Here is a 14,127-nt window from a genome sequence, read left to right as displayed (position 1 = left end):
CTTCCAGACGGATTTCCCCCATCCCCTGTCTCCATCCCCTATCAGCATGCCAACTCCAGTCCTTTCCTTCTCTCATTCCTCTTTATGGACTTACAAATCCCAACCATGTGTTGTGAACCAATAAAAAATAAATTCTGGTATGACTAATGGAACTTCAATTGAGGTCTCATTGAACTAGTATGAATTCAAATTTAGTGGGGTCTCTATTGCCCTACTGCTGTCTCTGTTTCATTGGCCAATGTTACCCTGGAGTTTTTTCTTTGTTACCTGCAGGGGCAACTCTTCTCCATCACCAATCACCCTCCGGAGCAAGCCCCTTCCTGGGTAAGTCCAGATAGAGGGACTGGCTGAGCTGTGGCAGCCAGCAGGCTCTTCTGTCCAGCCTTGCCTTAACCTACTCCATCCCACACAGCATCACCACCAGGACCAAGGCATCCCAGAGTTAGTGATGAGTGGCAGCCTGAGCCCCCTGAGCCCTGGGCTTCTCGTGGTTGGGGGAACCAGGGAGGAAAACCATCTGGAGGGGAAGAAGTTTTATTGGGTGCAAACAATACCTGCTGGTCCTATAGCATGTGCCTCGTAATTCCAGAATCCTGTACAGGAAAGACCTGTGGGTGGCAATCATGTTGGAAGTGGGAGGAGCCACATTTCTATTGTTCTTTATTATTTTGAGATAACATCACTTATTCATATGAAAGAATGGGAGTGTGAAGGAAATTAGGGGGTTTAAGACACCTTAAGTTCCCCCCCTTTGTTGCCACCATTGAGTGCCTGAACATTATGTCACAAGGTCTCTCCTCTGAGGGATGGCAGAGGGAGTTTTGTGAGGATCAGCAGCATTTTGGTGGTGAGAAAATTACAACCCTGACTTTGGGGTCTTTGGGAGCCATAGAACTTCCTAGATGAGGCTTTTCTTTTGATGGCCTTCATTGGGTGTTGTATGAAATGTGAGCAGATATGGGTTAAGAAATGCATGTGAGAAGGAGGGAGGCATGGGAAACCCCACCCTCTCTATAGTGATTGGCCTGGACCTCCCAGCAGGATCAGTGGACCATGGCAATTGGAAACCACACAAGTGCCTCTGAGTTCATCCTTCTAGGGCTCTCCAGCCAGCCAAGAAGTCAGGAGCTGATCTTTGGGCTCTTCCTTGTCATGTACCTGGTTGGCACAGCAGGGAACTTGCTCATCATCTTGGCCATTGGCTCAGACTCCCATCTCCACACGCCCATGTACTTCTTCCTCAGCAACCTCTCCCTGGTGGATTTCTGCTTCATCTCCGCCACAGTCCCCAAGATGCTTGTAAACATCCACACGCAGACCCAGTCCATTTCCTATGGTGGTTGCCTCACTCAGATCTACTTCTGCATTTTGCTTGCCAATCTAGACAACTTCCTCCTGACGGCGATGGCTTATGACCGCTATGTGGCCATTTGTCACCCCCTACACTACTCCACCACGATGAGCCTGCAAATCTGTGCCTTGATGCTGGGGAGCTCCTGGCTCATTGCAAATTTCCACTCCTTGCTGCACACGCTCCTCATGGCCCAACTGGAGTTCTGTGCCAGCAATGTCATCCCTTATTTCTTCTGTGACCTCATTCCCCTGCTCCAGCTGTCCTGTTCCAACACCCAACTCAACCAGCTCATGATTCTGCTGGTGGGGGGGCTGATAGTCCTCATTCCCTTCCTTGGCATTCTCATCTCCTACATCTACATTGTGTCCACTATACTCAAGGTCCCCTCTGCCCGGGGCAAGCAAAAGACTTTTTCCACCTGCAGCTCCCACCTCACGGTAGTCATTCTCTTCTATGGGACCATCACAGGAGTCTATCTGAGTCCTTCATCCTCCCACTCAGCTGAGAAGGATTCATTGGCTTCAGTGATGTACATGGTGGTGACCCCCACGCTGAATCCGTTCATCTACTGCCTGAGGAACAAGGACATGAAAGGAGCTCTGAAGAAACTGTTCAGCCTGAAGATTTCATCTTGTGGGCTGTGACACTGCACAGTCCCCCTCAGGCCTTTATGCTGAGGGGGAGTGAACCTCAGGGGTAGACCCACATACAGGGGGACTCATTGTCCTAGACTTTCAACATGGCAGGGGAACCCCACCATAGCGGAAATAACTAAGGGGAATTTGCAAGTCCAAAACTTCTTGGTCCCTGCACAGAGTATTCCCAGACTACTAAGAAGGAAATGAACCCTCCTTTAAAGACCGAGAATCTTGTATCTGGATGCAAATTAGCTTTGTCTGCAAATCTCCTACATCTGCAGGAAATCTGGTTTGCAAAGGTTTTACATTTCACAGGAAGAAGGCAAACTCATAGAAGCCCCTGACCTGTGCTTCTAGTCTGTGCCAAACAGATGCCTTCTGAGAGTTTCTCACACCCACTCCCTCACAGTTCCTCAAATCCCTAACCCTTATGCATCTCAGTAGCCAAACTGGTGCACGTGACTTCTACTCACATATTACCCCTGCTACACCCCACCTCCCCAACCATCATCTCCACATTCCAGGTTGAAACTGTCTCTGGGGACAGGCTTGATAGGGACCCTTGAAGCTTTTCGACTCTTGGCCTTGGATCCTGCCTGATGGGGTTCAGTGACCCTAGTATTTGTGCATGTCTCACCACTAACCCAGCTGAGCACCTAAGAAGACACCCTGCCCACACTGTCCCTCTTATGTGTTTTATTTTTTCTTAGGAAAGAAAGGTCTGCCATCCACATGGTACAAAGAGAAGGGAGGTGTATTAGTTAGGGTTCTCTAGAGAAACAGATCCAACAGGGAACACTTGCAAATATAAAATTATGAAAGTGTCTCACGTGACCGTAGGAACGCAGAGTCCAAAATCCACAGGGCAGGCTGCGAAGCCGATGACTCCAATGGATGGCCTGGACGAACTCCACAGGAGAGGCTCACCAGCCAAAGCAGGAATGCAACCTGTCTCCTCTGAGTCCTCCTTAAAAGGCTTCCCATGATTGGATTTAGCATCACTAATTGCAGAAGACACTCTCCTTTGGCTGATTACAAGTGGAATCAGCTGTGGATGTAGCTGACGTGATCATGACCTAATCCTATGAAATGTCCTCATTGCAACAGACAGGCCAGCGCTTGCCCAATCAGATGAACAGGTACCACAACTTGGCCAAGTTGACACCTGTCCCTAACCATGACAGGAGGCTAGACCTGGAGTCAGTTCCCTAGATACAAAGAATATAAAGGAGACGGGTCTTCATAACCGTTCTGAACGTACCTCTCTGAAAGTTGATTTAGAGAAGGAGACAAGGGATAAAGCCCTCATAAAAATGAGTTTATGGGTGGGCCACGGGTCGCTACATAGGCAGAGGTAGCACCCGCCATACTGGAGACCCGGATTTGATTGCCCACACAAAACAAACAAAAAAAGTTTATGGCTGGAGAAGTTGTATATGGTAAAATTGTCCAAAAAGATAATATCCTAGGCTGCCTGAGTTATTTGCAGTGGTTGTGGTAGAAGAAACAGCACTCCACAGAAGATCATAACACTGGCTTCTGGATTAGGCCCCTCTAATTACTAGCCATCTGGCCCGAGTCAGTCGGAAACTTACCATTCTATCAAACACGCCATGATTTTAGCCCCTCCTTGTGAGTTTCCAGCAGGCCCAACTTACCCATTTCTTTTGCTCAAAATTCCACTGGTCCTTCAAGGCTTAGATCAACTACCATGTCCTTCATGAAGCCACCCTCAAGTCTCCCTGGTCAAAAGAAGGTATTTTCTCCCCACTGGAACTCCAGAGAACTTGAATTCCGTTTCAGCCCATTTCATACTCTGCTTTGCAATATACATGGTTTACCCCCAAGTTCACCCCATACAGGATTATTAGCCCTTTTAAGTTGTATAAAAGATCCTCTTCATCTAAATAACATTCTTCTTCTCCCCAGAATAATCTAGCACAGTCCCTAGTATAAAACAATGACTCAATAAAACTATGCTGCTATAAAAACAAAAACAAAAACAGAAAAACAAAAAAAACTATGCTGCTATAGATGTTGATGGCGAGAATAATGTTGACAATGGCAGTAATGGTGATGGCAAACATTGGAGAAAACAACAGTTAACCTTTCTCCTCGTGATTCTGCCTTAACCTATTCTTTATATGTCTCCCCAACCCCACCCAAGGAAAAAGAATTACTTATCCAGTTGATCAGAGCCCAAGTAGTTCATTGGCCCACATTTTATGAAAGACAGGGTTACTATGCCCCAAATACAGTATCTTCCAGCCCGGTCCCTTCATCTAATCCCATGTGGCTGGTTGGAGTGCCCACTTGGTAGCCAGTTACCTCCCCAACCCCCTACCCTTTCTCTCTGTCTCTCTCTCCCCACCCTCACATACACATGCCTGACCGTGCAGGTCCTCAGATCAGATTTGGGGTGAGGGTAGGGAGAGGGTGGGCCTAAATTGTTTTCCAGCCCACCTTTTGCCAATGAGCCCAGTGATGGAGGATTTGGGATTTGGCTCAGATCCTTCTAAAGTGGTACCTTGAACCCCAGTCTGCTATTATCCCTTGAGCATATTGTTTCCTTCAGGAGTTGGGATGATTGCCAGGGCAGGACTCAGCTTTTCCTGGGTCTCTAACCATAAAGCCACAGTAATGCTAACAAAATCTCACCTCAAACTTGCAAAAATAATGTGAAAAGGAAGATGACGTCAACGTGGAGAAGAGCTCTTTCTTTAATATGCATTTGCTATAATGGTGAATAATGCAATGGTGTGACCCCAATGTAAAAAAACAAATGGAATTGAACTTGAAGAAAAAGAGAAGCTGCTTGAATAGGCTTGAAACACCTTCAAGTAACCTTGCCCACTGGTGAGTCGAGAAGTTTTCCGGCTCAGGGTCCTCTCTCCCAAGGGGGTGCTTATGGTGGGGAACACTTCCCATAGACTCTGGGCCTGGCCTGGAGCCTGATTGCCGAGGGGTGCAGGAGCTGGAATGTTCTCTCTCATCCTGCACATGGTGCAACTGTAAAAAGCGCAGAAGCTCTAGTCACTCTTACATGCTCAGAAGCTTAAAACCAATCCCACAAATACACCAGAATGGTCATTTCTATTTTACAAATTGATAGTTTTAAAAGAAATAGTTCTATGATCCACATCAAAAGAAAAATAACATTGTTAAGGACTACTAGAAGGGAAGGGGAAACCTCTGCAAGAATAACAAGGATGGTAAAAATATAATAAATATTTTGTGTACGGCGAGCAACAAATCTTGTAACAGTTTCTCTCCCATGCTTTTTCTGTCAACTCTGGATGCATCTTCCACACCGCGGGGCCACAGGTACATTCATTTAACAAAAACAATTTGAACTCAAGGGTCTATTATGTTCCAGGCACTGGAGCTACAGTGGCAAACAAAACGAACACAGCTGACGTTAGGGTGTAAGGAAGGAGAGCAGAAAACTAAATAATGACATAACTAACTATCTAGCATATCAGCTAACAGGTGCCCTAAAGAAGAATAAATCTGGGTACGACAATCAGGGACCGCGCGGAAGTGCTGTGTTCCAGTTACCCCCTGCTGCGTAACAAACCAGCCCAAATTTACTGGCTTAAAACCACGACAGTCACACATTGCAACCCGCACAGTTCTGGGGGTGGCGGGGCTCAGCGAGACAGGTCTCTCTCGGGGTCTCTCACATGGTTGCAGTCACATGGGAGCTGGAGCTCGGCTCATCTCAAAGAGCTCCCCTCTCTGAGTGGGCACCACGGCTAGGACCGGTGCTGGATTGTGTGACCTGCTGATGTAGCTCGGGCTTCCTCGCAGCCTGCTGGTTCTGTGCCCAGGGAGAGCATCCCACATACTTCCCACGAGGATCTGGCCCCAGGAGTAAAACAGCATCACTGCCTTCACGCTTAATTATTAGAAGTGGGACTCAAAAGCTGGGCCACACTCAAGAGAAGGAAAATGAGACTCCATCTCTTGATGACAAGAATGTCAAAGAATTTGCAGGCATGTTTTAGCACCATCACGGGCAGTTAGGGAAAGTCCCTCAGCACAGAAACTCAAATGAAGAGAGGGAGAAAGTTGTGTGAAGTTCTGGAGGAAGAATGCTCTGGGCAAAGAGAAGCACAAAAGCAAAGCTCTGGAGTGGGGGCAAGCTTGGCATGTGCTAGGAAGAATGGTCAGCTAAGTAAGGACTTTGGCTTTTCTTCTGAGAATGGAAGACTTTAGAAAGTTCTAAACAGAAAGGTGACATAATTCTGTTTATATTTTAAAAAGATTATCTGGTTCTAATTAGTGTGATTACATAAGTTAATATCCTTGTTTCTAGGAAGTATACATGGAAGTAATTAATGGTAATGAAGCAGGATGTATGCAACCTACTCTGATATGTTTAGAAAATAGATATATAGAGAGAACAATGACAGTGATCTAACAAATGTGGCAAAAATGTTAAAAGTTATAAACCTGGGTATCTGGGTAGGGGGTATATTGGAGTTTTCTGTATTATTTTTGTATTATATTTTCAAGTTTCCTAGAAGTTTGAAATGATTTCAAAATAGAAACATTTTTAAAAGATTATCTGGTTCTTATATTGAGAAGAGGTAACAGAGGGGAAATTTTAATTAGGAGGTTATTAAAATTGTCCAGGATAGAAGATAGTAGCTTGGACCTGTCTGGAAGTGTTGGAGGTACTGAGAAGTTGCCAGACTCTGTATATATTTTGATATATACAGATATATATGTAGAGCCAACAGAATTTGCTGATGGTTTGGATGTGGGGTATGAGAAAAAGGCATCTGGACTTTGTGGCCTAGGCAACTGGGAGAATGGAATGTCAATTCACTAAGATGTGGATGATGGTAAAATAATGAAGAGTCTGGTTTCATATGTGGTATGGTAAGATTGAGACGCCTATTTCATAGTCCAGTGTAATATCTTCAAGTAGGTAGCTGTGTACATGAGTCAGAATTCAAGGGCGAGATCAACAACCCACTGGAATCTGGCTCCCCCCCATTACCCAACTGTCATTGCTCTTGCCAGTGTCACCAATGGGTTTCCATGTTGATAAAGCCAACGGACATTCTTCAGTCTTTATCTTGTTTGACCTCTCGGCCACATCTGACCCTTGATCACTCTTTCCTTCAGAAAGCATCGTCCTCCTTGGTTCTCTTGACACCACACACTCCTGATTTTCTTCTCTCTCACCGGTCTTTATCAGCCTCCTCAGCAGGCTCTTTCTCTTGCCAGTCCTTATATGGGGGTATGATCTAAGGCTGTGTCACAGATCCTCTTCTCTCCCTAGGCATTCATCCACAAGACTCCAATTTCCATTGTGAAAATAGAAACTATAAACTTCACATTTGTATTCACCTTGGTTGAAAGTAAAGAAAACAAGGCACAGTATAAGTTATAAACATTTTGAGGGAAAAATCCTATTATATGTTACATTGAATTTTGAAAATATGGTTTTGGTAAAATAAGGATATTTATATTATGTGAGTTTAGAAGCACAGTAAGCAAAAGAACTGTTAAGACACCAGAAAGTTGGGGGAAATGGGGAATTCTATCTCTTGTGATTGCTAAGAGCAGCAAAGACCTTCCTGATTGGTATGCCTGCTTCTTAGGCTATTTAATACAATGTCCCTCATTACTCTCCCTGAGAGATAATCTCCAACTGTGCTGCACACAGACCATCATGCAGCCATTTGATCGATGGACTGTGCTTGTTGTGGGAAAAGTTGAGTGTTTCACCTTGCAAGGAAAATAAAATGTTACCTCTAGCAGATTCCAAACTAAACACAGCACAAACCCTGCTTCTTCTATAGTTCTGGTCTTGCAATGAGTTTGAGGGCAAATTCCAAATAAAGGTTAATAAAGCAGACTGTGCAGCACTCGTGGGAAGACAAGGACGCATCATCACATACTTCCTGTTCCGGGCACACAGGAAGGCCGCGATTCCCGGCCTCTCCAGCAGCTGTTTGGCTGGCAGAATGCAAATTGAAAACGGTGTAAGTCACTTGAGGTTTGGCACTGAAAACATCTCGTGCAATTTTCCAGTCCCCTTTCCTTTCTGCAGTAAACTTGGAAAACAGGTGTGTTAGGGTTCTCTAGAGAAACAGAACCAATAGGAGAGATCTGTAAATATGAGATATAAAGGTGTCTCATGCAACCATGGTAATGGAAGAGTCCAAAATCCATAGGGCAGGCTGAGAAGCTGGTGGCTCCGATGAAGGGTCTGGACAAACTTCAGAGGAGAGGCTCGCTGGCTGAAGAAGTGAGTCTATCTTTCTCTTTAAAAGCCTTCAACTGATTAGATCATGTGCCCTTCCAACCAAGAAAGAAATCCTAACTGTGTTCGCCATGTGCCCTTCCACTTGAGAGATAAACCCTGAACATCATCAGCCTTCTTGAACCAAGGTATCTTTCCCTGGATGCCTTAGATTGGACATTTCCATAGACTTGCTTTATTTGGGACATTTCCTCGGCCTTAGAACTGTAAACCAGAAACTTCTTAAAATCCCTTTTTGAAAAGCCATTCCGTTTCTGGTATATTGCATTCTGGCAGTTAGCAAACTAGAACAATGACTAAGGAAATGATGTTAAGCTATGGTGTAAGTGAGTGTTTTCTATATGAATCAAGGTAACTCTGACCAGGACATGGTCTAAGCAAGTTGTAGTAGAGGAACAGGTCTCCCCTTAAATGGCTCCTGGAGTCGATGCCATACAGATAAAGAGTAGGTAGGACAATGGAACATTTTTCGTAGGAGGATGTTGGGAAATAGATATTAAAACTGAGAAAAGATAAAAAGGAATAAGAAAGATAAGGACAGTTATTTTTGCCACCTTTGGCATAATAAAGGACTCATGTCCCTTGTCGTGGCCTCTCCTATCACAAACACAGTGTCCCCTGATCCACAAATGTCCCCCCCCTACACTCACACCATTTCTCCAACCAGGTGCCCTCCTTTATTCTTCCTTTTCATTCAACAAATCATAACAAGCTTTCACGTTAGTTGAGCACAAGAGAATTATCAGCCTTACATTTTTTACTTGGGACCCAAGGTGCAATAAAAGAAAACAACTCACTGAAAAAGAAGCAAAAGGGAGGAAATTTTCCCAAAATAGAGATTCCAAACTATCTAGAACCCAGTCACATCTTCCGTGGAACCCAGCTTCTGGGCTGGGACAGATTTTCAGTCTGCCATGGAGGCTGTTCTCTTTCCCAGACCCTCCTTTGTTATCGCCATGGCTTCCCATCAATGCCCTCGCTACCCAATGTGGCCTCCTCGGTGGTCAGGCAGAGCAACGAGCTATCAGTTAATTACAAAGAACATCGTTAAAGACAAGCTTTTGCTGGCACAGATTTCAGAACAACCTACAGATGTCAGGGTCCTGTTCAAGAGTTTCTAATGACTCACCCATAACACCCGCCTCTCCCAGCTCCGTGACTCCTGCTTTGCTGTGCCCTCCATGCCCACTGCATCAGAACTCAAGCCTTTTCCATAGTGTTGCCCTCCTGGAGTGCCCAAAAGAAGGTGGTTCATCTACTGCCCCCATAACGGGGATGCGAAAGTGGGGTAGAGTAACTGTAACCAGGAAAATTATGGAGGAAGGCAGAGAAGGAGATATTAGAAGCTGTTGCAAAGGCACTGATTCCTTGTAAAACCCTTTGTGAAGCAACTTTGTTAAGCTGGGTGTGCCAGTTTGAAAGGATTTATGCACCCTAGAAAAGCCATGTTTTAATCCTAATCAGTCTTGTGGGAGCAGCCGTTTCTTCAATTCAGTACTATAGGCTGGAAAAATTGATTAGGTTACCTCCACGGAGATGTGACTCAATCAATTGTGGATATGAAACTTGATTAGATGGAGACGTCTCCAACTCATTCTACGTGGGTCTCGATTATTTACTGGAATCATATAAGAGAAGAAGTATTTTGGCAAAAATTTCAGAAAACCACAGAACCACAAAGCAGAGAGTCCACCAGCCAGCGACCTTTGGAGATGAAGAAGGAAAACACCTCCCGGGGAGCTTCAGAAAGCAGGAGGCCTGGAGAGGAAGCTAGCAGATGTTGCCATGTTCGCATGCGCCCTTCCAGCTAAGAGAGAAACCCTGAACATCATCAGCCTTCTTGAACCAAGGTATCTTTCTCTGGATGCCTTAGATAGGACATTTCTATAGACTAGTTTTAATTTGGACAATTTCACAGCCCTAGAACTGTAAACTTGTAACTTATTAAATCCCCCTTTTTAAAAGTCATTCCATTTCTGGTATATTGCATTCTGGCAGCTAGCAAACTAGAACACTGGGCATTGTGCTAAGTGCCGAGACATAGTGGCGAATGGATTTATATCACACACAGACACAGACACACACACACACATACACACCAAAGTCCAGTGAGAGCCCAGGATGTAACTATTCTGTATTGTTGAGGAGACTCATATGTTCCAGCTGCCCATTGGAAGTAGTAAAATAGCCACTGTGCTATGAAGATGACGTCTAGCCCATTTGTAAGGCCACTTCGTTCCTGCTCTGGAAACTTCAGAATTCATTCAAATGTTTGAATTAAGGCTCTGGTGACATTGCAGTGTTCCACCCGATACAGTGATTGTTCTCAAAATTTAGAAACACCATCATCACCTGAGGAGCCGGGTAAAATGAAGCTTCCTAGGTGATTCCTAGATCCCAGTGGAAAATTGCTCCATCTGCAAATATATTTTTTAAAAATTCCCCCCAGGCGATTTTGATGCAACTGCTCTTTGGATGACACTTTGGGAACCTCCATTTAAAAACCTGAAGGACAAAATCTTGGTCAGGAGTATTCTTTTCTTTTTCTTTTTTCTACAAAACTGTCCAGTAAAAGAAAAATATGCTGCTCTTCCCATAAGCGGCCCGAGGTGATCGCTAAAAACGGTTTGCTAAGTCACTTGACCCAGAAAACCCTACAAAATCATGCAAATCAAGAGGTTCAAATCTTCGTGTTCACTTTAAGAACGCCCGAGAAACTGCTCAGGCCATCAAGGGTGTGCATATTTGAAAAGCCACCAAGTATCTGAAAGATGTCACCTTACAGAAGCAATGTGTTCCGTTCCGTCGTTCCAATGGCGGTGTTGGTAGGTGTGCCCAGGCCAAACAGTAGGGCTGGACGCAGCAAAGAGTGCTGAATTTTTGTTGCACATGCTAAAAAATGCAGAGAGCAATGCTGCACTGAAGGGTTTAGATGTAGATTCTCTTGGCATTGAGCACATCCACATGAACAAATCTCTTAAGATGCTCCTCAGGACTTACAGAGTTCATGGTTGGATTAACCCATACAAGAGTTCCCCTTGCCCCATTGAGATGATCCTTTCTGAAAAAAGAACAAATTGTTCCTAAACCAGAAGAGGAGGTTGCACAGAAGAAAAAGATATCCCAGAAGAAACTGAAGAAACAAAAACTTAATGGCTCAGTGTTTCTTGAAGATGATTGTATAATGATATAGCCTTCTCAATGTGACTGTGTGACTGTGACAACCTTGTGTCTGATGCTCCTTTTATCTACCTTTTTGACACATGAGTAAAACATATGGATTAAAAATAAATAATAGGGGGAACAAATGTTAAAATAAATTTAGTAGATTGAAATGCTGGTGATCAATGAAAGGGAGGGGTAAGGGGTATGGTATACATGAATTTTTTTCTGTTTTTTTTCCCTTTTCTGAATTGATACAAACGTTCTAAGAAATGATCATGATGATGAATATACAACTATGTGATGATATTGTGAATTACTGATTATGTAGAATGGAATGATTATGTGGGAAGAATGTTTGTGTTTGTTTATGTTTTTTTAAAAAAATTAAATAATTAAAATAAACTCATGGGTCGGGAATAAATTCAGTTTAAAATAAATGCAAATTAAAATTACAAAAAAAAAAGGAAAATACGCCATATCTGGCAAATGGTACTTTTATTCTGTAGAAGACAAAAGAATACACATATAAGATGGTTGGCACTGTGAAAATCAACATTCTGTAGGTTTTGGGCACCTAAAGTAGCTGCTGAAGTCTGTAACTCTCATATCATCCTCTTTTCCCAGATTTGTGCCTTTTCTGTTCCCAAGTTCTTGTCTGAAGTTATAAGTAAAGAGGTGTGGATCTTCATCACACATTTTTCTATACACATCACAGAAGCTTTTAAAATGGGAGAGAAAGAGCTAATGGGGCCAAAGAGTTGGGTCCTTATCTGCCAACCTGACAGTTTTCTAGTGCTTTCTAAGCACTGAGCTCCAGGGAATAACATTCCAAGCCCTCGGTAGCTGTATTTCCTTTGGATTCTGCACAACTTTTTCCACCAGCTTGAATGGCCGTTTGATCTTGGGTTGGACAACGGAATGAAGTAGACCACTCCCACTTCCGCATCCACCTCTGGTTTGGGGACAGATGCTTCACCTGGAATTGTAAAGATGTTCCAAATATTGCAAAGGTATTGGGCCATGACTGTGCTGTTTGCTTCCTGTGTTGGCAGTGAGCCTCTCTGCTACTTCCTCTTGAAAAGCCAAAGTCACCTGGGTTCTACCATAAGCGAAGGATCCATTTCTACAAGAAACATTTGCAAGCCACTTGATAATCAGCCGAGCTGATAGACTAAAAGGAAGATTTCCAATAATATGTACATTTGAAGGATCGCTTTCCCACAGTCTTTTAAGACTTTCTGGAAAAGCCTTTTCTATTTTATATGTCAACACATCTCCATGGACAATTCTCAGTTTTCCAGGTGCTGCATCAGAAAGCATCTGCAATCCAGGAATAAACTGAGTGTCCTTTTCAAGCACCAGAAGTTCAGCAACATTGGCAGTGAGAACAGGTCTGGTGATTCCCCCTGCACTGGGACCCACTTCATCAACATAAGCATTTGTCAGATTGCCAGCTTTTCTTACAATGTTATCTCAGACAAGTCCCTTATTCTCCCTTCACTTTGGTTCCCATAGGAAGGGTAAATAATAGTACCTAGGGTCTGGAACTACCTCCCATCAGCCTCAAGTCAAGGAGGAAATTCAATGAAGGCTGAGCTGCTTCATTGCTTGTAGTCTGAACAATTTAATAATCTCTCGAATCTTGGGCAAAGGCAGGAGGTGGAAAGTTAGCTGAGTGCACCAGGAGCAGCCATTAGCCCCAGCAGATGCCGTTTAGGCTTTCTGGTCAGGAGTATACAAAGGGCAGCTTCCACCTTGAGCATAAAATAAAACAAGGAACTTGCCAACTCCACCATTAAAAAAAAACTGTTCATACACACAAGGCAAACTGAGAGTGGCTCATCCTACTGGGTATTGGCTTTCTCCCAGAGGCAGCAATATCCTCAGCAGTGTCAAGAAGAGTAGGGGAAAGTCCCAAGACAATGGGGCTGGATCATAGCTGGATCCATTGCATTGAGTCTTGAGTCTGATGCCATTATTCTGGGATGAAAATATCTTCTGAAGTCCACCAGGCATGATCTAATTTCCTGCCCTACTGCTTGCTCGTCAGTTTCCTGAAGTGTAAAGGGCTTCAAAGTAGAGGTGTGATCAGAGTCAGGGGGGATTGACTTGAGAGGTATTTTGGACCCCGTTTGGAGTTGGGGAGGGCTCTGGCTTGGCAGGGAAGCTAGTGACAGGCAAGGACTCCGGGGTGATGTGGGCATCTGGGGAGAGCTCTACTGGAGCTCCTGCAGGTATCCTTAAGGACTGGTGTGTGGGTGTATGCACTCTGTGCATACACTAGGGGTGTTCAGTAGATGCTTTTGTGGTGTCTAATTCCAGCATGTCAGCTGGATTAAAAAACAAAACAAACAAACAAAAAAAACCTGGACTTTCAACCCTGACCTTCCTTTGGAAGATCGGTTCCCGATATTTAACAACCTGTTGGGAATTTTCATATGGACACTTGACTGTCACTTCATATTCAACAATTTTAAAATTAGGCTAACTTTTTAAAAACAATTTTACATGATTTTTATTTAATAAAACCACATATGTACAATTCAGAAAGTCCTAGCTTAGTCCACTTCACTAAATAAAATTAAGGGTTAACTTGATTAGAGCAATTAGAAAATGATAGGTAGCAAGTATTATCAGGAGTTGTCTATCAGCAAACTCTTTAAAATAGTGAAAAACTGAGCAGTTAAAAA

General features: G+C 43.8%; 2 protein-coding genes and 1 pseudogene across 2 annotated transcripts in view; 1 reads left to right on the top strand and 2 right to left on the bottom strand.

Moving 5' to 3' along the window:
• Positions 1–1,053: 1,053 nt before the first annotated feature.
• LOC143666657 (putative olfactory receptor 1F12P) lies at positions 1,054–1,998 on the top strand. Its single transcript, XM_077140273.1, has one exon. The coding sequence runs from the start codon at positions 1,054–1,056 to the stop codon at positions 1,996–1,998; it is 945 nt and encodes a 314-aa protein (XP_076996388.1).
• A 2,711-nt stretch (positions 1,999–4,709) lies between these two features.
• Positions 4,710–14,127, bottom strand: part of LOC143666991 (zinc finger and SCAN domain-containing protein 25-like) — a 36,599-nt gene continuing 27,181 nt past the window's right edge. Inside the window, exon 6 of the mRNA XM_077140692.1 lies at positions 4,710–5,001. Within this exon, the coding sequence (XP_076996807.1) occupies positions 4,982–5,001 (20 nt within the window). The 3' untranslated portion in view covers positions 4,710–4,981. The remainder of the gene's footprint in view (positions 5,002–14,127) is intronic.
• Positions 12,097–13,131, bottom strand: LOC143667001 (dimethyladenosine transferase 1, mitochondrial-like; annotated as a pseudogene).

The sequence above is a fragment of the Tamandua tetradactyla genome, chromosome 23, assembly GCF_023851605.1.
Source record: "Tamandua tetradactyla isolate mTamTet1 chromosome 23, mTamTet1.pri, whole genome shotgun sequence".
NCBI lineage: Eukaryota > Metazoa > Chordata > Mammalia > Pilosa > Myrmecophagidae > Tamandua > Tamandua tetradactyla.
The sequence above is the reverse complement of the archived record's forward strand: the minus strand, read 5'-3'. Positions and strand labels throughout refer to the sequence as shown.